Below are 24,914 nucleotides of genomic sequence, written 5' to 3'. Positions count from 1 at the left end.
TCTGAATCCTATTGTGTCTAGTATGCACTTGACACAACCCGTATCCAAATTTAAATATAGTTCTTCCTTCACTTGAACTAACAAAAAACCCACTTTGTAATGAAGAGTGTGGGAGATTAGTATGAAGACAAAATTGAAAAAATTTAAATAAAGTTCCTTAGGTGGGATTCATTACTATATTAATTAAATTCAATCATTCTAAATGTCTGGATTTAATTGCAAAACATATTGTACTATATCTAAATAATTGTATTTAAGTTTTACCTTTGGATTTATAAGTGCTTAAACTACCAAAAAAAAAGTATACAATTTTTTAAAATCACATTTTTTAAAGATATAATTTTTTTTTCTTGCCTAATTGTGGGGGATGAACTTGGACATGGCCCGAGGATTTGGGCTAAATAAGGAGATACACTCGTGAAAATAGGCCTGGCCCAAATTACAGGTAACCATCGAATGATCTTCCTTGGGTTAAGATTAAATCGTACTTACCATTGAGGAGAGCCGAGGTGACCATTTCTTCCACATTCTTAACCGAGGTGAAGGGCATGACTGGTACCCCGAGGTAATGGGGGAATCTCAGGAAGCCTTTTTTCTCCTCGGTTGTGAATTCCCATTTCATAAACTAACTTCAAGGGACACGAAGAAGAAAAGGCAAGGCCCAATAAAACAATCACCTTGGCATTAACGAGGCTCTCACCTAATGTTAGCTACATTAAATGCGGAATAATTGGTATGAAAAATAGAAACACCCCTAAAAAGTCATCCTTTATGATTAAAAAAAATTGCAGAGTGGGAGTTTGATGGGATAAGAATCCCCCAAATCCAGCTGGGGGCAAGCTGGCTGGACAAAGAGAAGGAAGGGGAAGGTATCTATAAAAGGAGGAAATGTGCAACAGGATGGGGGATTCAAAAAATTAGAGAGAAAAAATCCAAGCAAGAACAAGAGAGAGAAAGAGAAATCATAGTGTGAGAGACCACACTTCTTAAGGGGTAATTATGTGGAGTTACCACTTATTTTTTTATAAAAAAATAAGAAAAAATAAAATATAATTCACATGTCCAAAAATACCTCAAATTCATTAATTGATTATACAAATACAACTTGATAGAATAACTTTACAAGGCTTTGGTCCTAAATACAATCTATGTAAAAATTACAAAGTTTTGATCATAGTTACAATCTACCAAAACAAAAGATAAAACACTAGTCTACTATCCAAAAACCTAAGTTCGGGGGTTAGATTACGGAATGGGAATACGTTAGACACTCATTCCGCTCAGACGAAGTCTGGTCTTCTAAACTCTAATGACCATTAAATACTCATATTCAAGGTATGAAATGTTATGCAACAGATGCTATATCAAATCTAGATGTAGGGTTAAACTTTTATTCAAGAACCTTAAATTTGCCATTTTATTTTGTGTGAAAAAATTTGATGAGAGTAGTCAATAAAAAATTTAATTTTGAGTTTCCATAAAAAAGAATGGATTTTAAATAAAAATTCAGATCTAATTGGGTTTTTTAAATGTGGAAAAAAATAGATTTTTATTTTGAAAACACAAATTTTTTATTGAAAGATGCAGATCTGATTTTGATTAAAAAAAAAACAGTCAGATTTTTATTTTAAAAAAATGCAGATCAGATTTTTTTTATTAAAATAAGACTAGATTTTTATTTGGAAAAAGCAGATCAGATTTTTTATAAAAAACAAACCAGATTTTTATTTGGAAAAAAAATGCAGATCAGAGATTTTATTAAAAACATGGCAGACTTTTATTTGGAAAATTCAGATCTGGTTTTTTATTTAAAAAAGAGCAGATTTTTATTTGGAAAAATGCATATCAGATTTTATAAAAAATAGAGCAGATTTTTATTTGAAAAAGTGCAGATCAGATTTTATTAAAAAAATTTAGATCCAACTTTACAAATCAAATTCAAATCTGGTTTTACTTTGAAAAAGAAACAAAAGAGAAAAAAAATACAGATCTGACTCTTAATAAATAAAAAAAATGAAGAAAACTTGCAAATTTGATTTTAGTTTTTTTTTTTTTTTTTTAAATACAAAGAAAAATTGTAGATCTAAAACTCTAAGGCAAGATTCAACCCTAAATCTAGACATGTTCATCAATTAATCATGTGAAAACTTTTGAAAGCAAAAGAAAACATGTGATAACATATGAGAAACATGATTATTTACAAAAGAAAACATCATGTCTATGGAAACTAAAACAAATATGAAAGCAGGTTATGGAAACAAAGTTAAAGTTATACCTGCTATAAAGATGCAATTTGTACCTAAGCTCAATAAGAGGAAGGGTCTAGGCCCAAAGAGCCCAATACAATAAATTTGTAGAGAATGGGTTAGAAATCTTATTTCTAATGAGCTTCAATGACAACAACAATGACCCAAGACTGCAAAATGATAAAGATGGATTAATTTGTATGATGAAAGTTGTCATTGGACTCAAGTTGAGAAGCAGATTCTTATATTTCTTATCTCTTAAAGATTGATTGCAGATATTCAGTCTACAGTGTTTTCTCTCTTTCTTTTTGGATCCCCATTTCCCCGGGACCTTCTTTCGTCTTATACTTCATCCTCCCCCTCCATTTTTGCTCTCCACATGTAGGTCTAGACTGCTAATATTGACACTTGTCCCATCAGCCCCTTCCGAAAGTCTTTAGGTAATAGCTATAAGGCTCGAAATCACTGTTCAGATATCACTTCCTCATTAATGCGGCCAGAGATTTAGGTACAGAGCATTTAATGTGGTGGTAGTAGCTTTCTCTTGTATATTTCATGACTGTCCCTGTCTCTATGCCCCCGTGAAACATATCTTGATGTGCCATCTAATCCTTATTTCGCTTAGCCGAGGAGATACCCCTCCTCGGATTACTTCCCTTAGCTTCTTCTGACACAATTTGCTCGTGGGTCTCTAGGTTTGACATCTTTATCGTTATCAATCCGTCCTCAAACAAGTAAACAATCTCGGACAAAGCCCATAACCCAAAAATGCACCTTGGGCCTTTTATCCCCACACCTACATGAACTTAATCCTTAAGGAAAGAGTTCCTCAAAGAGAAACTTTTTTTTTTTTTTAAGGATTTAAGTGAAGCCTCTTAATAAAAAAGAAGTTCCTAAAGTAGGGCTTCCTGAACTTCTTTAACATAAGAGAGAGAGAGAAGTAAGAAAAAGAATGGTCAGAAAAATGGGTGTCAAAAAAAGGGTCCTTGAATGTTGGAAGGCCTCTCCTATTTATAGAGGTGTTAGTTGCTTAGAAAATTAAGTCTAATTAGCTTAAAAAATAATCAAAAAACGTATGGGGGAAAATCCTAAAAAAAAGAGATTTGGATAAAAGTAAGCTGATTTTTTAGATTACAACAAGTTTCAGTATTCTGATCATATATTTTTACTCCAAATTTGGATTAATCTGAAATTTGTAAAGCTAAAGGGAAATTCGATTCTCTACAATTTTTCCAGAAATAGCCGAGTCCGAATTTTGAGTTTTACTATGCCAAAAGTGTCTTGGAACGTGAATCTGAAATCTGCTACTTGATTAGCACGTTTTTGAAGTGTTTTCCAACTCTAAAACTGTATTTGGACGAATTTAAGAGTTATTTTCATGATAAACCTCATTCCAAAGTGATAATTAGGATTTTTAAAATAATTATTTTGAATATAATTATCCCAAAAGCCTTTACGGTCTTTAATTATTATCAGCTTATTTGTTTTAAACCCATAGAACAAATCTCAGTATAAGAAAAATACTTAACCAATCACAAAAATTCATTTAATTAATTTTAATCATTAACCAATCAAAATTAATTTCAATTAATCACACATGATTGGTTTCACCTTATACAATACGTATAGACCGTGAAAACTTGATTTCGTGATATCTTTCAATCCGATAGTTCGATTTGGGAATCGGGCATATCGTCATGACCATTAAAATTTCAAGATCATTTTTATAATATGTAATGAATGAATTAATGCATGTAAGACAACTATGATTTTTTCGAGTATATGAATGGTCATTTTAGCTATCTTCCAAGGTTAAATTCTGGGTGCAAAATCAAGTGTCTACACATAGAGCTTTTTACTAGCCTTTTCCATTCCTATGTATCTCGAAAACATTGTTTCCTCATATATAAAAGTTTGATTTAGCCCTTCTTCGCGTTCAACTTACTGCTTAAACCTTCCATTGTAGTTTTGTCTCCCATTTTTAAAAATTAATTGTGGAGATCAAATATCACCCTCATTGTCTATCTGTTGGTTGTTTTTGACTCCCACGCTAACTATTTTTTTTTTTTTTTTTAAATGTTGATAAATATAAGCAATCTCAAATGGACATTAAGATTTTATTTTATTTTATTATTATTTTTTTTTTGTGGAGATCAAATTAATTGTAGAGATCAAATATCACCCTCATTGTCTAGAGACCATTCCAATGGGCCTTAAGTATACTTTTTTTTTTTATACCCACTATTTTTCTTTTGATAATTAGTACAATGGGTAGTGGGATTCAAATTCAAATTCTTCATATAAGAATAAATATGAAAGATTAAATAATGTAACTGAATTTAGGGCTAGCCCTAGGCCTAGGCCATTTAGGCCACGGCCTAAGGCCCCTTGACATAAAAAGGCCACCAAATATGGGGAGGTATTTTTTTTTTTTTTTCAATTAAAGAAAAAGTGTGAGTTAGGTGTATATTTTTTTTCCAATCTTAAGATGGCATTAAATATTAGAGTTATGCTGACAAGATTTACCATTTTACCCTTTAACTACTTTTGCCCTATTGTGGGTATCCTTCCCAGACTACCCACTGGTTTGCTGGCTGCCTAGCCGCCACTACTATCCTGTATTGGCCGCATCACGTTTAATTCCCAGACAAAAGTAGTTTTGTTTTGTTTTCTTACTTCCTATGGCACTCCCATCCAAATAAGGACCGAGTTTCTCTCTTACTAACTCTTATAGCATGCACCTTGTGATTTCAGCTCATCTTTGCCTCTTTTGGGTGGTATGTCATCCTAGCAGGACATTTCCCCCAAAAGAGTTTGAGTGGGAACCCCAGAATAAGCTTCCCCCTTCTCCCCACCGCTAAACCATACTCTCTCTTACCTTTGACCCATAGCCCACCGCCCTTGTATTGGCTGGGTACAAGTAGGTGGTAGTATATTACAAGTTTTATTACATAGGTCCTACAAATTGATATGTCACCAATGAAGTAATTCAATACTCATTTATTCTTTTGTTAAAGTGCCACCTCATTGTCACATCAGTTTATAAGTTTTTTGTAGAAAAATTTGTAATAAGTTTAGCATTTTTTCCACACAAAAAAAAAAGAATTAATAGAAATACAACATAGTCGCCATTAAGTATATGAAAAATGCTAAAGCAAATACAATTTTTTGGGAAAAAAAATTACAAATTGATGTGATAGGAAGATGATTAGTGTTACTTAAATAATATAATAAAATGAATGTTCGAATAACTTTTCTTTTATTGGTGATATGATATATATAGTAATTATCATTAGCTCACTTTGGATGAATTAGTCATATTAATAAGTAAGAATTAATAATAGATCTAAGATTAAATAAAATTAAATAAATATTATTTAAGTAATATTTATATGTAAAAAGGCCCCTATAAAATTCTCGCCTTATGCCTCAAACAATTTTGTGCCATCCTTGACTGAGTTATAAGGCTATTGTTGTTTTATATAGTTGATACTTTTTTATTTTATTTTAGAATGATATAGTTGATACTTGATATCACTTACTTTTTTATTATTCAACTTCTGATGGTTGAATAAAAGATATAAAGTTAAACCTTTACCTACATTAAAAACTAAGTGGTGTCTTAATTTGATGATAAAGAGTTATTGTCAGAAGTAGATACCATATGTTGAAACTATCTAAAAAAAAAAGTTTAAATTTTCCTTCTAAATTAAAAAAATAAATAAAAATGCATGCCTTATTTATCAATATACATCATGTTATTTTCTCAAAAGAAAAAAAAAATTATGAAAAAAATTAGTGGATTCTACTAATTCAACTTAAAAATTAGAAAATTGAATTCATATTAATGAAAACTATCATTAATCAATCCAACAGCCAGACTTGTTATAACGTGATGATCAAAGACCCATACTTAGCGACGAGTGGTGCAATTACAAACTCGTAAATATCCCTAACTAGAAACAATGGATACCAAAATAATATGTAATACTTGTAATAGAAAAACCAAACAAACACCCAAAATGGAATTCACAACATTGATTGAAGTGATAGAGGGCACTGCGCAGATTATTTTTATCTCCTAATTAGGATATTCTTTTGAATCTTTGCTGTAGTTGCCCATAGGATCACAATTCCAAACTTGTTTTTACTATCTGATGCGCATTACACGCGTAATAACTTATCAACAACATCCCTTTTGTTTTGACAAGGGGGATGGTGGACCCACAGAATTATTAAAGAAGAAAGCTGTACCTACCTAATACAGCAAACGGGCAATTGAGGACAAAATCGTAATCACCAGGGCCTGTGACATAGGCGGTTCTAGGCTTGATTAAACCTTCACACGTGCCCTAACCTTTCACTCTCCCAATCCCACACTTATCACTAACCCCCCGTTCGATTCTGACACGTTGCATTATAGAAACGAGGCCCGTAACAGTAAACGTCGATGAGATCAGACCCTTCTTGGAAACCCAATCCTGATGGGTGGAAACGTAATTTTGACATACAAAAACCCCTACCGATGTGATCAGACCCTTCTTGGAAACCCAATCCTGATGGGTGGAAACGTAATTTTGACATACGAAAACCCCTATATATGGGTAAGCAAATGCAATCGGTATGAAAAAAAATAATAATAAATAAATAAAGGCCAAACACTACGGCTTTGAAACTACTATTAGTCTGATACTCTTCTTATCTAAAGATTTTCAGAGATTGGGTGTCGTTAGGGAATGCAGAGAGATGGTTGGAGCTTCGCTGACAAGGCCTGAACTGAGTTGGCGAGCCAAGAGCTGTATGGGCGGTCGGACTTGCCACCGCAAACACGTCGAAGACGGGTGACCGTCTTATCCTTCTAAAATCATCAATTGATGTTCTTTCTTTCTTAGTCAGCATACTAAAGTCGTTGTTTAATTCCTTTTCAAAAGCTTAATTTTGTAGCAGAGGGTGAAAATTTTTAAGAGAGAAAATGGGTGACAACAAGTGTAAAGATGGTAATTCAACGTTGCTACATGGGAAATACGAGCTTGGTCGGCTTCTGGGTCATGGTACTTTCGCCAAAGTGTACCATGCCAGGAACTTGAAGTCCGGGAAGAGCGTGGCGATGAAGGTTGTGGGCAAAGAGAAGGTGATCAAAGTGGGTATGATGGAGCAGATCAAGAGAGAAATCTCGGTGATGAAGATGGTTGAGCATCCAAACATAGTCGAGCTCCACGAAGTTATGGCCAGCAAATCCAAGATCTACTTCGCCATGGAGCTCGTACGTGGAGGCGAGCTGTTTGCGAAAATCGCTAAGGGTCGGCTAAGAGAAGACGTGGCGAGAGTGTATTTCCAACAACTCATCTCCGCCATCGATTTCTGCCACAGCCGCGGTGTCTACCACCGAGATCTCAAGCCCGAGAACTTGCTCTTAGACGAAGAAGGCAATTTGAAAGTCACCGATTTCGGTCTCAGCGCTTTCACTGAGCATTTGAAGCAAGATGGGTTGCTACACACAACGTGTGGCACACCGGCTTATGTGGCGCCTGAGGTGATTGGAAAGAAAGGCTACGATGGTGCTAAAGCTGATCTTTGGTCCTGTGGAGTCATTCTGTATGTTCTTCTTGCTGGGTTTTTGCCATTTCAGGAAGATAATATTGTGGCCATGTATAGGAAGATTTACAGAGGTGACTTCAAGTGTCCACCGTGGTTTTCTTCAGAAGCTAGGAGGCTTATTACGAAGCTGCTCGATCCGAATCCGATGACAAGAATCACAATCGCGAAAATCATGGATTCTTCTTGGTTCAAAAAGTCAGCACCCAAGTCAATCCTAAGTAAAGAGGAGCAAGAGTTTCAGGAGTACGAGAAGTCACCATTCAAACAGTCGGAGACTCTGAATGCGTTTCACATAATATCTTTGTCTGAAGGGTTCGACTTGTCGCCGCTGTTCGAGGAGAAGAAGAGGGAGGAGAAGGAGGAGTTGAGGTTCGCGACGACGAGGCCGGCGAGCAGTGTGATATCGACGCTGGAGGAGGTGGCGGCGAAGAGTGGGAATTTCAGTGTGAAGAAGAGCGAGTCGAGGGTGAGACTTCAAGGAAACGAGAGCGGACGTAAAGGGAAGCTGGCTATTGCGGCGGAGATTTTCGCCGTGACGCCGTCGTTTCTGGTGGTGGAGGTGAAGAAAGACAATGGCGATAGTTTGGAATACAAACAGTTCTGCAGTAAGGAGCTCCGGCCGGCCCTTAAAGACATCGTTTGGACCTCGCCGGCCGACAATTCCACACTACTTGCTTAAATCCAATATGTTGTGTGACTTCAGACAATTATTGTTGTTGTTGTCGATGTTATTATTGTGATTATTATTATTATTATTTGTTTTCAATTATGGTGGAAGAAAATTGAAACATTGGGGACTAGAAGACTATGGTCTCAATCAATCTTAAAATTTAAATCTGTGAGTCTGTGTGGATGGTTTTGTGTCGCCAAAAGGGCGATCCTCTGTGAATCAATAACATTTGTTTGTTTGGTTCTTTCTGTGCTTGATATTTTCATTTTAGTATATGCAAGTGGATTGGCGTGGCTTGTTCTCACATGCCCTTCTGGCCTTCTTTTTAGACTTCTCCTTTTCTTTATTCGCTTGTACGTAAATACAATTTTACTGATATCTGATAAGTTGAAGTATTGTGGTCTAACCTTCTAAGCTTATCATCATATGGTATCTCTCTTTCTGCATCCATTAAGTTATACTTGCTTATGGTTATAAAGTCTCTTATCTCTTAAATAAGAGATTTATAGTTTGATTCTCATTACAACAAAAACCATTTTAATGTCTTGATTTTATGAATATTATAGCTATAGGTTGAAATTCTTTCAAAAGTTAAAACTCCTTCATTATAACTCAAATATTTCTAATAGAGGTGTTTGAATCTCAAAATTTTCTCTCGATCATTAAAACCATTGAATATTTGTAAAAACAAAACTTAGATACATGCATCAGATTGTTCAATTTAAATTCAACATGGACCAATAATTTATATAATATTTGTCATTTTCAAAGAGAGAGTTATAATTCATGCTTTACACACACAACGCACTAAAATCCTCTCACCAATAAACTACTCAAAGTTTTTTTGTTTTTGTTTTTTGTTTGAGAAGAAACTAATCAGAGTTATTTTTTTTCTTTTTTAGTATTATAGGTATGCTAGACAAATTAGTGGGGCACCAAAATAATAAATCCTCCTCTCAATAATTCTCAAACTCTTTATAATAATCCTCCTCTCAATAATTCTCAATTTTTTTTTCTTATCAAACTTTTTATAATTTTTGGAGGAAAAAAGTAAAAAGTAATGTGCAAATGAATGATTTTCAGGCTGCTACATGTAAATGTAATACGTCTAGCGCGTGCAACCTTTGCGTTTAGGAAAGGTAAAGAGTGCAAATTGCTAAATGACAGCTCTTTTTATCTTGGTGGGGTCGAAATAAACTGATAAAGCTTTGTATGTTCTATCTCTATCATGGTAAAAAAAGAGTCGAGGTGTCTTTCATGATTGGGCCAACTTTCTTTGAATAAGGCATAGGTTATCTAATTCTCATTACCTCCTCCTTCTCAATTATTGTCCTCGCCCTTCCAATCAAACCGTTCCACCCTTTGCATATATAATCTTTTTTGGATAAAAATATATTTATATCTGATGAAGCAGTATCTCGTTGATTTGCTTGGATTCGTCCAGATGGCTCTTGGAAGTACTCTGACGAGCCTGCGGGAGCAGGAATTTACTCAAGTGGTCATCGGTGTGGTGCCTGCCACAACACCTCCGATGATAAAGTCAGTATCGAAGAAGATAATAATTGAAATACCAATCAAAATGATTCAGGTGGTGATGTTGTTTCTCTGTACCTTGTGTTGGTGTTGTGAGGGTTTTATATACCCTTGGGGATTGTAGCCGTTGGAGTGTTAATGACTCCCTGATAACGTCTCTGGTGGAGTTATGGACTTTAATGCGTTCCATCGGTTCGTCCAGCTGGTCTTGTAACGGTTGGAGCTTTTTTGGCAGCATTGAATGGCATTAATTCTTTTTGATGACGCGGATACTGGTCATGTTCGTCCGTGAAGGCAGCTTCGTCTATACTTATCTTCGTCAGTTCCATATTCGTCAGTACCATCAATATCATTTTATAGAGGAAAATTTGTATTATTTGTATAATTCAACAAATTTTCTTGATTTCCTTAAAAATAAAAAAATTAAAACCATAAAAAATTCATACATGTGCTAAATAAGAGGTCACATGGAAGATATAAGATAAGATTTAGACCCCCCCCCCCCCCCCCCATACATGAAAGTTTGGTGTAAAGGCCAATTGGAATTACAATTACTTTGAGTAGTAATGCCCTGTTAATAAACCATTTAAAGCACAGTTTTGACACTATTTTCATGACAAATATAAAGAGTTATCAAAAAAATTAATTATTATTTCTTTTTTCATAAAACGTTTCTAAGCTTTTTAACTTTTTGGTTGAATTTCATTTATACTATTAAGTTAAAATTTTTAATTAGTATACTTTTCTTGTTTCCTTTCCCTGTGTAGACACCCTATTTCGTTCCTCAATTATAATGCATATCTTTGCGCATGCGTCTCCCCAATGATGAACTGATTAAATAGTATGTATAACTTCTTAATCTCTCTCTTATTTGGCACATCTTTATTTTATTTTCTTTACTTTTTTTTAACTCCTATATTTGTTTATTCTTAGTTTTAACTTTCAATTCTTTATTTTAAGTGCATTTGAACCAACCTTTTTTTATATTTTAATTCATGCATGCCTGTCTCTTTTTTCCTTTTTTTTCACAAAATCCATAATTTTTGAAAGTTATATAAAAAAATCAAGTTTTGTGTCTCAATCTCCCCCTCTGTTAATTTAACGTTAAAACAATTACATTTTATTTCAAAATATATTGGTATAAACCTAGCTTTAGGGGGAAAAAGAAAAGGACAAAAAACACAACAAAATGGTGGGAGGGTACACAGGACAGACACCTCCCACATAGGTCCTGGCTGTCATACCACTGTTCCAGTGAGGGCAGGTGGTGGATTTTGAAATTTTGCAAAACAAAAAAAACAGAGAGGAGCAGAGGATAAAAGGCCGAAAAAAAAGAAAAGAAGGGGGAAAAAAAAGGGAGGGGAGGAAAACAAGGAGAGAATTTTTCCTGGGGTTTTCCACCGGATTCTAGAAAAAGAGGATAGACCCATTTTTTTTCTCGGGATTTTCAAAAACTCATTTTCATCACACCTCTTTGATTCTAATCTTCAAAAAAAAAAAGAGAAGCTTTCAAAAAACACAAAAAAATTGAGAGATTGAGATTTCTTAAGGGAAAATCCGGTCCTGAGGGGGGACAAATTCCATTGTACACGATTTTTTTTCAGCACCTCTCCGTCAACCGTCGCCGGTGGAGCGTCGCGTGGCGGAGGGACCATCCATCAAAGAACGCCGTTGTCGCCGCCGTTCATCTCAATGAAGTTACCATCAAACCCATCCAAGGGTGTTAGGTATGTTTTCAACCTCCCCACTCTTTATACTTGCGTTTCAGCTATTTGAATCTTGCTTGCTTTGCTTTGCTGGGTATTTTCTTTTCTGTCTGAATATCAAAGCTTGAAACTTGATTGTTTTGTGAACAAAGAGAAAGGTTTGGTTGTAATAAAAGAAAGCTAAAATGGGAAGGTGGGGTTAAATCATGTAAGCATGTGGTTTAAAAAAAAAGGTGGACCATTCATTGAAAGCTTGTGATGGAGACTTGTTCTTTTTCTTTTCTTTTCTTTTACACCGTAGCTAGCTAGCCTAACCAATGTTCTTCCCAACAAACCCCACTATTTCGGTTTCTACAGACAAAATATAAAAAATATACTTTTGTTTTATTTCAAGTCAGAAACAAATGTTTGATTCTGGATCCCACAAACAAAAAACAAAAAAATGCATTTTTTTTATCAAGTCCATGGTTTCGGTTTTCACAAGAAAAAAATAAGAATAAAACTTTTTTTTTACTTCAAATCAATGCCAAGTCACAAGCCAATCTGATTAAGCCCTCACTTTTTCTTTCTTTAAAAAGATTACAGTTCTTCTTGTCCCTCAAAATGAAATGTTCTCATATTACCCACATCATATTTTGGAAGAGTTTAAGTTTACACATGCTTCTTTTTTTTAGTAGTTGTTATGTCAATTTCTTAACATGCTTGTTAATTTCTTGGTCGTCATTTTGTTTTGTTATTAATTTGCCGCTCTTTATTTTATCTATCGTTATCTTGTGTTATGATCTAGCTCTAGGCCACCATGCCATAAAATCAACTACTTGCTTGATTCGGTGTAATGAATTTGGTTAATAATATTGTGCCCATTGAACAATTAATTGAACATCAAATAGTCCTTACTTAATTAGTAGAGGCCGGTAGACATATCGGGCGTGCGTGGGTGCCTCATACCTTCCCACGGCGTAATTTGACCCCCGAACTTGTCCTTGGTGGATGTAAACCACTTTCCTTATCCATTGAGTCAATCAAATAAAAAAAAGGGTTTTTATTTCTTGTTTTGTTTTCCCTTGCAAAAAAAAATAATAATAAAATAAGTGGCGACTCCTCGACTTTTTTTAGACTCATGATTTTCTTAGTAGTAAAAAATACTCAAAAAAATCAAACTTTTCTTTTTCTTAAAAAAAACCTTTCCCGAGAAGCGTCACGTGGCCGTGTCCACACCCTGGCATAGATTTTGGGAAAGAGAGGGAGAAACAAAACACTCCATTTGGAAGATTTGAATTTAACGAAAAATATTAAGAGGGTGAGGCAATTTTCTTATAAGAGGTGCTACATTCAAAACATTTTTACAATATTTTCACAACAAATCATAGGTGGTTAGTTGTTATTGGTTTAAATTTGAACCTAACGATAAGATTACATTTTTGCCCTAATAATAACAACTAATAACAGTCTGTCACTTAAAATTTGTTGTAAAAATGTTGTGGACATATCATTTCTCTTTTCTTATTTCCAATAAATTAAAGAAAATATTGCTGGATTTTGTAGTACAGGCTACAGGAGACTTGCATTGCAAGCGGCCCTATCATAAGTATCAAAATAATTGCATAGGCTGGTATGCTGGCTATAACATTATATGATCGAAGTTAGAACAATAATTTCCAGATTGTGCCTCTGGCTCTTTCCTTCTGGAGCCCTTGCGGGCCAGCAAGAGTGTGTAGGATTAGGGAGTATGAGGTCCATGGTTTCCACAGTAAACAATGGCCTTTGAACAATTGGAATGTCCAGAGGAATTAAGACAATGAATATATAAGTCCGATTATGATCCTCTCCAATTACTACGAACTGAAACAGGTCCATTTGATTGGCATTTATCTTGGACCAACCAAGTATTTTTACATACACATTCTAGTATCAACCAGTCTAGGATTAGGATTTAGAGAGAGAATCCAAAAAAAAAAAAAAAAAAAAACAGTGTCAGGGTTAGGATGGTAGCAAAAATGAGCCTTGGAATTAATTAATGGCACCCCTCATAAGGGAAAGGAATTTTTTTTTTAATAAAAAAAAAACCTCGTTTTTTTGGTCACGATTCACGATAGGATGTTCAAACTCTTAGATTTTGCATCTTACGGAAAATTAAAAAGCAAAGTATAAAATCCATCTTTGTCAATTTAGTACTTGCTTTGTTTGCAGAAGGGAAAAAAAAAAAAAAAATCTCAAAATCTAACATTTGCTATTTAGAGATGTTTTGGCTGAAAATATTAGTAGTTTATTATGAAACTTTGTAGCCCAAAATTTAAGTAGTCTCAAAACGTAAATATATAGTTTGTCAGAAAAATTCAAGGTGGGAGACATGATTGAGCAATTAATGATACAAACACTAATTTTTCACAACTTGCTATCGAACGGGGTAAGTTGTGACGGGAGTAATAATCCTTCACATATGCATATTATTGATAAATCACTACAAATTGAATTCTTTAACAATTATAAAATACGTTGTGAAAAATTTTTATATCCCAAAATTTCCAGATATAAGAAGTTTGAAGCTTTTTTCCTTTTATGATTTTAACTTCTATAAAATCGAAAGCCACTTGATGCACTAGTAATTAAAAAGAGAGTTCAAATAAGATTTTCTTTTTTTTAAATCCTCAATTTTCCTCCAATTTTTATTTAAATATAAGATATGTGACGTTTAAAAATTAAAAGATTGTTGCGCATGTTGCATATTAACTAAAAATTAGAGGAAATTGAAAAATCAATTGGAGTGGATGATTTCATTGTAATGCAAGAACGAAAGATAAATACCATAGATATATTGCAATTGCAATTTTTTTTTATTCCAATTTTATGTCAAGCCCTTAAGAAATGGCAACCTTTAAAAAAATAAAGGCAGTGATTGTAATACTTTTTTTTTTCGAAATCGAATTCAATACATTTGTTATGAACCTTAGCCTTCAAAAAATTTCGGGGTGTAAAAGGGTACCGTAGTTAGCTGCTTCATTTCTACGTTAGTGTGTATGCATGCACAACTAAATTTTACTCCTGGGCTCTTGTAATTTGTTGCCTTGTCTCTGTCAAAATGTCTTTGTCAACAGTTTAAGAAAAAGCACATTATATAATTGAACTATAATTTTTGATAATTCAGGCTATTTGGTTTAGCTGTCTTCTCATACATGTACTGCGTGTCAAGACTCAAGACCGTGCTTATAATCATTATTAATTTCCCAATGGAAAAGGTGAGGTGAACAGCCAACAACTCAATTTTTATTCGATTTTTAGGGAGCGCAACAAAGCAGAAAAGACAGAATATTAACGCTCTGTTTGTTTAGTTGGAAAACCTTCTGTAAAGATAATTTTTTACATTTTTTAATGTTTGGTAGCACAAAAAAAATCTGGTCAATGGAAAACTATCTTTGGTTAACGGAAAACCCAAATAAAAATAAGGCTTATTTTCTATAAGTTGTTTTCCAAAAAAAATTTTTGGAAAACAATCTCTCTTTCACACTTTGCATCTTCTATAAATATTATCTTCGTCTATAACTGTGAAAAACATAATTTTTTGGCGTCTTCTCTCTCTCATAGTAAGTTTTCTCACTTTTTCTCTCTTCCCTTTACTTTTTCTCTCCTCACACCCTCACTATCACTAACTCTGGTCTCTCCTCTTCTCATAGATCTCTCTCTCTAACTATTTCTCCAGGCAGAAGTTACTTCTTTTTCATACATAAAGTGCAAAAAAATAAAAAAGAAGAAGAATGAATGAATGAAGTAAAAGATAGAAATTTTAAACATAGTACCTATATTGCTCTAAATTGCTTTTACATGGGACAATATTTACCGTGGACTAATAATATTGTTATATAATGAATGATAATTGTTTAGAAGAATTGCATTTGTTGGTAAATACTTTTTTTGTTGGCAGATACTATACAGTGATGATATATTATGCAGTACATTATGTAAATACATAATTTAGAGTAATATTGAAGACTTGTGGTTGATCATAATAAATAATTAGTATACCAACAAAAAAAGTAGATAATTAAAAATTATTGTTATTTATACTTATTGAAAATATATTCTCCTGTCAAATATATATATATATATATATATATATATATATAGAGAGAGAGAGAGAGAGAGAGAGAGAGAGAGAGAGAGAGAGAGAGAGAGAGAGAGAGAGAGAGAGAGAGGCAAATGGTTGATATGTGTGTGTGTACGTACGTACGTTACTATCTATATATATGAACAAGATGAGTGGCAGAGATCATGAAAATTTGATAATTAATTAATTTTGATTGTATATTTTCAAAATTTTAGTATAAAAACCAAATTCATTCTTGGTTTTTTATTTATAATGATTACATTAGTTAGTTTACATAATATACATGTTTTAAATTATACAATAAATATTTTTAAAAAATTGCATACCAAACACTAGAATACATTCTCAAGCTCATTTTCAAGGTCGTTATCAAACACTGGAAAATGAAATAATTTTCTAGAAAATGCTTTTTGAAAAATGAATCATTTTTCAGAAAACGTTAATGCTGAAACAAACAGAGCGTAATGATGAAATTAACGCTACTTTTGTTTCAATGAAAAACTTTGTGTAAAAATAGTTTTCCTTATTTTTCAGTGTTTGGTAGCATAAAAAAAGATGAGTAAAAGGAAAACTATCTTTGGTCAACATAAAAAGTATGGCTTATTTTTGGAGATTGTTTTCCATTAAATTTTTTTAGAAAACAACTCTATCTCACAGCAAGCTAAATAAGGGAAGTTATGAGGTTGTTTTTCAACTCATTTAAAGTTGCTACCAAACATTAGAAAATGAGATAGTTTTATAGAAAATGCTTTTTAAAAAATAACTCATTTTCTAGAAAACATCATTGCTGAAATAAACAGAGCGACGTTACTTGTTTTTCTAGGAAACATATATGTTAGTTTAGTTGTCATTAATTAGCTTGCTAGCTATAGGACAATTTCAAAGGCAATTTTCTTTTGGCTTATACAACCAACCAAAGGGTTCATGGAGTTTAAAGAGTATCTTTGTGCATGAGACATCACATGTGCATATATGAAAAATTATTTATTCATTTTTTGGCATATATACACGAAATACTTCTCAACCTGCCTAGTGAGAAATTTTTTTTTGCCCATATCATGTTTAGTTTAGCAATGCTATTACTTTCATTTCAGTTTTTTTTTTTTTTTTTTTTTTTTTTTTTTTTGGGATAATAGTGACTTAGATATGCGAAGAATGCAAATTCTAGATTTTCAGTTAGCTTAATTAAGTAGTAAATTTTTTTATAATCATTGTAAAATTAATATCATAGGATGAAATTTTATCATGTCTAAAAAAACAGATGGCAATAATCCGTTCTTTATTTTGTATATGAAGGAAGGATGCGTATCTTTAAAATTATAGGGCACAACCTTTCCAAAAAAAAACTATAGTGCACAAACTATCATAACACCATGGCACAGGACTGACATGTGTCTTCAGCAATTATGGTGAACTCTGCAATGCTTTATTTGTGGAGCTTCTTTTTTGATGAAATTTATATAATGCAGAACAAATACCGAGAAAATGTAATTTTAATTAAAAAATTTATAACTCAATTAGTTGATATTTTTTTTATGTTTTAAAACAAGATTAATATTACTTTTTTGAAGTAAAAAAGAAGAAGAAGAAGAAGAAGATATGTAGAGTTTAATTATACCTCCCTCAACCAAGAAATTATTCCAATATATAGGTATAATTAAACTCTACATATCTTTTTTTTTTTTTTACTTCAAAAAAGTAATATTAATCTCTTTTTAAAACATAAAAAATGTCAACTAAATGAGTTATAAAATTCTTAATTAAAATTACATTATATATATATATATATATATATATATATATATATATATATATATATATATATATATATCAATCACAAAGTCAGCAAACATCCTCAGATAAACGATGAGAAAATAATTTAAAATTAATGTGAAGTGACTATCAAATGAGAACACATAATGAACCAATATTATATATAAGAGTCCAAGCTATATAATGTGACCTGGTAAGAATAGATCCAAAATATATCATTTGTATATATATATATATATATATATATATATATATATATATAGTAAGCCGCACAAAGTAGTCATAGGATTAATATCAAAAACAAGCTTTTCATTGTACTTATTAATTTTAAACAAATATATATAGATCCCAAAAAATAATGCTTCCATTATTTTCTTGAACCTATATAGGGAAGTTACGTACTGAGAGTGTGAGATTCAAATGGTGACTCCTACATATATACTATAGTATGTTTTTCTCTCTTCCTCTAATTTAATTAAGATTTATTGTTTGCTGGAGAATGACATTTGTACAGCCACGATTTCCCTCTATATAAAGCCAATTTTTATAAGAGTGGAAATTATGAAAGCCATGCTATAATGATAGATGATCTCTTTCAACAACCGTGACGTATAGGTTATGCTTGTGCATCGTTGATAATAATGAATCTGTAAACTACTACTTTCATTGTTAATTATCCTATTATTGCTTATATTTATTTGGGAAAAAAATCGTACTCAATACACAAGACTCTTGTGTTATGGGATTCGAGAAATTTGGTAAGCAATTTTATCCTCAATTTTAGAGGGTCTTGTTTTTATATGAAAAATATGTTTTTCTATAAGTTTTGGTCACAAAAGATTTGCGAAAGGAGATTCAAAAGATTGTGTGGTGGTGGAAGGTTAGTCATTGTGGTACACAACTAACTATACAAATTAAACATGATTTTAGAATGTGTGTTGTGTTTTGAACTATACAAATTATACACGATTTTAATGTGTATCGTATTTTGAAAACACATTTTAGTTATAATTTTAATATGGTGAAAAAAATGATTTCCAAATTTTAGCTGAAATTATGTTTTGAAAATACAATTTTGATCAGCTTGTATGTACGTATACACTATGAATAAATTTACACACGAATAAGAGAAACTTTACCGTATGTATTTTACCTTTTGTTTCTTTCTTTCTTCATATAGGTCACGAGGCACATATGTCTACTTGTAATCGCAAATTCTTGATTTATACGTGATAAGCATATTTTTCCGTAGCTCTAACCATCCCTTCTTGACTTTCTAGTAACGTAAGCATTCAAGAAAGCGCAAGCATGAGGCCTCATAGCAAGCAAGGAACTTCCTCTTCTCCACTGCAATTAGGAATCCAAAAGGACCAAATTTGATGTCTTATGAAGTGGTAATCTCAGTTACTAGAAAAGTTATTGGGTATTCCTTATCTTTCAAGGAATAGAATTAAAGGCTTATATTTCAGAAAAATAAAAATAAAAGGAATTAAACGCTTATAAATTGGTGTTATTGACTTATTGCAAAGAGTTCGGCGGTTTTTGTAAGGGTCCTCCCACCATGGAGAGTGGAGAAGGCTCTTAGATGAATGTGAAGTAAGTTTCTTCGAATAGTAGTTTGATAGATTTTGGGATTGAAAGATACTTGTGTTTATGTGCTGAGTGTTTGTTGCTTTGTGATTGTGAGGTTTGTGAGTTAGTTTGCATAATTGTGAGAATTTTTGTTTATATTTGTGAGATTTGTGATTGTGAATGTTGTTTCTGTGTGTTCTGAGTATTATAAGGTCTGGTAAGTATAGTTGTAATACATATCGTTAATAGTAGATTTTGTTTGGCATTGCCTTAATTTAGATGTAGGCATGGAGTCCGATAAACCACATTAAAATATTAAATATTATTGTCTTGTGTGAATATTTTATTTTCTTGTTCATACGAATAAACTTCCACTGATCTCAAATCACAATAATTGATACTTCAGGTTTGTTTGAAAATAATTTATTTAGCTTTTCAATTAAATTTAATACACAGTACATCAAAACTACATAAATGGTGCTATATATTCAATTAGATAAGGTGCACTTTCTCAAATAAATAAATAATAATAATAACAAATTAGATAAGGTGCAAATTCTATGTTTGTATTTTGAAATAATTTGAGGTTGGCTAACTAATGCCATGTATAAGCCAATTAGCCTTGTCACCAAATTCCATGATGTCTTACCTATCGATCGGTGCATAAATATGATGATCTTTCAAACAAATTGGATTATGTGGTGGCTAGCTGACTTCAATTCACGTGAAAATTATCGATTTGTCAATTCAATATTCGAGGCTTGTTTCCCACTTGATTTCTGGGCACATGGGTTTCGCATTCCTTTAGCTGATCGAGTCTGCCAGATTGCAGTTCCTTTCGGACACTTCCCCCATTTAGTTACGACTATTTGAACCTTCAAAAACAGAAATGAAAAGTGAAAAATAAAAAGGGATGTGTACAAGAAAGGAGGAACGGAGAAAAAAAAAAAAAAGTTCGCTTCAACAGTTCAATGTTTGAAGTTGTATGGGTGTATTTTACGCTACATTTGTTTCGACATTAATATTTTTACATGGAAAAGTATTTTCTAACATGTTATCTTATTTTTTAATTTTTTTGATAGTAACCTTAAAATTAATTGAAAAATTAATTATTGACTTCCCATCTTTTAGCTTAACATGAGAATCTGAGATAGAGTCATTTTAACTTTATCTCATACTAAAGTTAAATATCCTTTTTTTTTTTTTGGGTTAAAAGAAAATGAAAAATGATACTCCGTATTATTTAGTTGATATTAATATATAAGGAAAAATCCTATTTAAAATTGTTAGTTCTTAACAATATTCATGTCCCATGCATTATATATACAATCATTTCAATTTTTTTTAACACTTTACTGATTGTTAGTTCTTAACAACATTCATCTCATTTTTGCAATGGTTTGTCCTTTCTTATCAATAATATGGTTTGTCCTTTCATATCAATAATGATTGTGAAATATGAAAACGATTAAGGATTAATACTTATCTAATAAGTATATAATTATTGCATTATTTTCTTTTGAACATTTTTAAAATTTAACATGACTTTTTGGATCCTATTAAAATTATATCATTAACAAAGACAAATCTTTTTTTTGGGGGTAAACATAAGGAAACAAAACTAGGTATATAAATAGAACTAATAAAACCTACCTTATTTTCCATGAGGTTTCTTTGGTGGTCTTCTTCTTTTTTTCTTTTTTTTTTTTTTTTTCTTTTTTTTTTTTTTTTTTTTTTTTTTGAGGAACTTTAGTCTGGTGTTTATTAGAGAAACCATAAAATTTGAAGATAATTAAGCAAAAATCTTATGGAATGATGTCCATAATTTTTATCAAGTTGCAGTTACAGAAAATGCTTTTTTTTTTTAATAAAAATATTGCAAGTTTATTAAACTGTAAATAAAATAATAAAAGATTTGGGGTTTAATATTTACCTATACCAAAAATCGATTAGTATCTTGGTTTAATAATAAAAAGGACAATCATTACAAGCGAATATCATAAATTAAAACTCTATTAAAAAAAGAAAAGAATCTTGGATTGCAATGAAGCTTTAAAAAATAACAGTTCCCATACAAATCTATCGTTCTGATGGGATTGTACAAATGTATTGTTAATATTGCATAACATAGTATATTAATCGCATAAGTCTTACCAAACAAATAAGACAATGTGTATTCATCTCTTGCACTTATGTGGGGGAGGTATTAGACTCGAGTAATTGACCTCTCTTTTTTTTAATCAATTATAAAGTTTATAAACCACATTATTTACTACATAATATTATATAGTTGGGACTTGGGAGGGTCTTGGCAAGGACTCTGCATTTGTTCAAAACTTCAAATAGTATCTCAAAAAAAAAAAACTTCAAATAGGATTTCCAATAGGGATACTAATATCTATTTTTGTTGGTACTTCTTAGTATGTGTTTGACTTCAAATTAAAAAGCCAGCTTATTTTACTATTCAGCTTATTTTTGCTATCATTTATGGGTCCCACTGCACTTTGTGATACTATTCATAGATCCTACTGTACTATTTCAGCTAATTTTTACCTTTTTCTACAGTAATTTCAGCAAAATAAGCAGATTTGAAACAGACTCTTAGAATAGTAATAATTTAAAGATCTGATTAACGGGTTTCTCTAAAGTATTTATTAATAAACTATTATTTTGGAATAGTTTTTATACTACTTTCATGAGAAATATAAAAAACTGTTCATTCTATCGTTTAGCTCCCAAAAAAAAAAAAAAAAGTTGTCCAAAAAATCAGTTTTTTTTCTTCTATTCTTATAAAAAAAAATTTTAAAAAAATTTCCTAAACCAATATCTCTGTCAACCTTTTTCCATAATTTAAACTGTTATAATGATTGATAAGTCTCTTCTACCTACCGAAAATTATGAACTATATATGCATGTTAGGCTCATAATCATGTTTCTTATTAATTTGTAATACCGCAGATGAGAAAGGGAATCCTAGCTAAATAGTCAGTACTATAATCATTCATGCCTAGAAGGAACAAGATTTGTGGCTAGGAGTCAAGCTTGATTAACCAGTGGGGGCCAATGTTTAATTAGTCTTAAATGATGTTAATTCGCCCTTGTAATGTGATGGTTTTGGCATCATATAATATGGTCTAGGAGTTTACTTCATGGAACACCATTTGAAGGACATTGTGGGCCCACAATATGCTTTGTTATCCATCTTAATATGGGGCCCAAAGTCGAGGTGCTTTGAATTTACAGCTGTGATTGGACCTTGTCAATGCCTAAAACATTCACTAGGTGTCAAGTGGATGACCCTAAAGCCCATGTCCATTTCAGCCCATTCAATGGAAAATGACAAAAATTTAGAATTTAAAAAAATAAAAAATGAAGAACAAAAACGACTGGACGTAATTTTATCTTAGACTAACATTATTGCCAATACAATGCACATGTTACTAAAAGATCAAAATTAAACAAAAGGAAATACTTTGATAATGTAATTCAAATTGAATAAAAATAAAAGAACAAAAATTATCTGAAAAAAATACATCGTGTGAGTGAGTATTAATCAAAACCAGACATTACTATAGATTATATTGATGAATTTCCGTTTTAATTTTTTATTATTAAATTGATAGTTGAATTTAAATTGAAATAGTATTTTAAATTTCTTACAATTTTGTATTGACACCCTATTTTGCAATCACTAAAAATATTATTTTGAGCAATTTAACATACAATGTTAAAATGATCATTTTACATAAATATAAAACTTCTGCAATTGATTCAATGTTAAAGTCAAAATCATGATAGGTCATTATAGAATTTAATGGCAGTCCTTCATGAAAGGAGTTAATTATACAATTTTCCTTCATTTTGTAGGCAAACTTTTAGATATTTCTTAGGAAAAACGGGTATGTACGATAAATTCGCCTTTTTGTTTGTTTTTTTTTTTTTTGACAAAAATACAAAACTGACCCTCTAATTTTCAGCGTTTTTTATTATTATTATTATTATTTTTTATTTTATTTTAGTCCTCTAACTTTTAATTTTTGTCAATGCAAGATTCAGTTAAAACTTAGTTAGGGGGCTGTCGTTAAAAGACGTCGTTTTACTTTTTTTTTTTTTTTTTAATATTTCGGAATTAAAAGAAAAAAAGGAAAATCTGTAAAAAAAAAAAAAAAAAAAAAAAATTAACGCCACAAACTCCATCAACACCCCATGACCTTCCAACCTCTCCAATGCCGAAATCTTCTCCGTCAACACTTTCGATGGTGGCAGCGGCAGCTACTGCTTCGGCACTAGCCCTCAGTAGTGCATGTCAGGCTACGCCTCTTCCGACGCTTATTCCATCCAGCCCACACCTCCCCAATCAAACTTCAACAACAACGAGTTGGATCAACTAGAGATGATGAATGCCCACAATACCAACAACACCAACACCCTTGTTTCGGTCTAGTCAAGATTGCCAGTTGGGAGGTTTTTTCGCCACCCATCTTCGGTTTTCTCCAGCGTTAAATTCTTTGGGACTCATCACCATCATCAGTGAATTTCAGTAATGCTCATGAAGAAGATGAAGAAGAAGAAGAAGAACAACAGAGACAAACACGATTCGGTCGGTATCGGTTTTCATTGATTGATTTGATTTAAGGTAGCCGAGTGCGTGGGTTTTGATTTCAGGTAAAGGGACCTCTTTTTTTTTTTTATGTAAGTTTTTTTTTTAATATTCTTTAAATTCTGATTTTTTTTTTTTAAAAAAAAAGCCAAAACGTCTAGGACATAACTGAAATTTAACAGAGTACCAAATTGACAACAATTGAAAGTTAGAGACTAAAATAAAAAAATAAAAAAAACTAAAAGTTAGAGGGTTAGTTTTACATTTTTTGCTTTTTTTTTTTTTTTTTTTTTTAAAGCAGTAAAATGAATCTCTTATTTTCGCAATCCAGAATTGACAATGCTTTAAATCTTTAGACCTTTTTGACTGGATTGAAAAATATCACTAGAATGATTTTCGAAGTGTATGAAATGCACTAGCATGATTTTTTGTTTTTTAAGTTCTCCGGGCAATGGCACTGAACTACTACAAAGTTCTTAGCCCACTAACATGATGTTGAATAATTGAGAAAATATGATTCCAAATGCACGTGAATATCAGACCATTCTTTTCATGAAGAAAAAAATGTAGTTAAGTGAAGCATGGTAAGTAAACAAGGCCAATCAAAAAATAAAGAGAGATTTTGAAATACCAATACTACTTTGTGGATCACGCTACAGTAATGTTCTTCACTACTTGTACAAACAATAAGTAGGAACTAAAAAATATATGGCTGTAAACACTACAAACATTTTTATGAAAACAGGCTAAGCAAAGAAACATTAATCATGGTCCCAATTAAAAAAACAAAACGCAGATATAATTTGGCAACCTAGTTGCATAAAGAACTGCCCACTCATTAGCACATTGATTCCAGAAAATCTGATCTAAGCTGTTGTCTTTAGTATCTATTACATCATTTAGTGAACTACAAACTGCTAACTTCATAAATCATTCAGTGAACTACAAACTGCTAACTTCATAAGTGCTAGAAGTGCCAAAGTTATTGCAAAATATATTGTAGATAACAATGACCAATTGTATATCCTGAATTATCTTGACCCTGCATACAAAATGGCATATGGCTGCATATATTACTGTATATCTCTCATTTAACATTCACAAGACTTAAATC

General features: G+C 32.0%; 1 protein-coding gene across 1 annotated transcript; it reads left to right on the top strand.

Annotated features, from left to right (window-relative positions):
* Positions 1-6,871: 6,871 nt before the first annotated feature.
* On the top strand, positions 6,872-8,758 carry LOC142615212 (CBL-interacting serine/threonine-protein kinase 6-like). The gene is made up of 2 exons (XM_075787922.1): positions 6,872-7,087; positions 7,178-8,758. Exon 2 carries the CDS (start codon positions 7,219-7,221, stop codon positions 8,521-8,523), a length of 1,305 nt encoding a protein of 434 aa, XP_075644037.1. The 5' UTR covers positions 6,872-7,087; positions 7,178-7,218; the 3' UTR covers positions 8,524-8,758.
* The last annotated feature ends 16,156 nt before the right edge of the window (positions 8,759-24,914 follow it).

This window comes from Castanea sativa, chromosome 1 (genome assembly GCF_040712315.1).
Source record: "Castanea sativa cultivar Marrone di Chiusa Pesio chromosome 1, ASM4071231v1".
Lineage (NCBI taxonomy): Eukaryota > Viridiplantae > Streptophyta > Magnoliopsida > Fagales > Fagaceae > Castanea > Castanea sativa.
Note: the sequence above shows the minus strand (reverse complement) of the source record. Positions and strands in the feature narration are given on the sequence as shown.

Coding starts and splice junctions, on each gene's coding strand:
- LOC142615212 (XM_075787922.1), top strand. CDS start 7,219: ATGGGTGACAACAAGTGTAAAGATGGTAATTCAACGTTGCTACATGGG.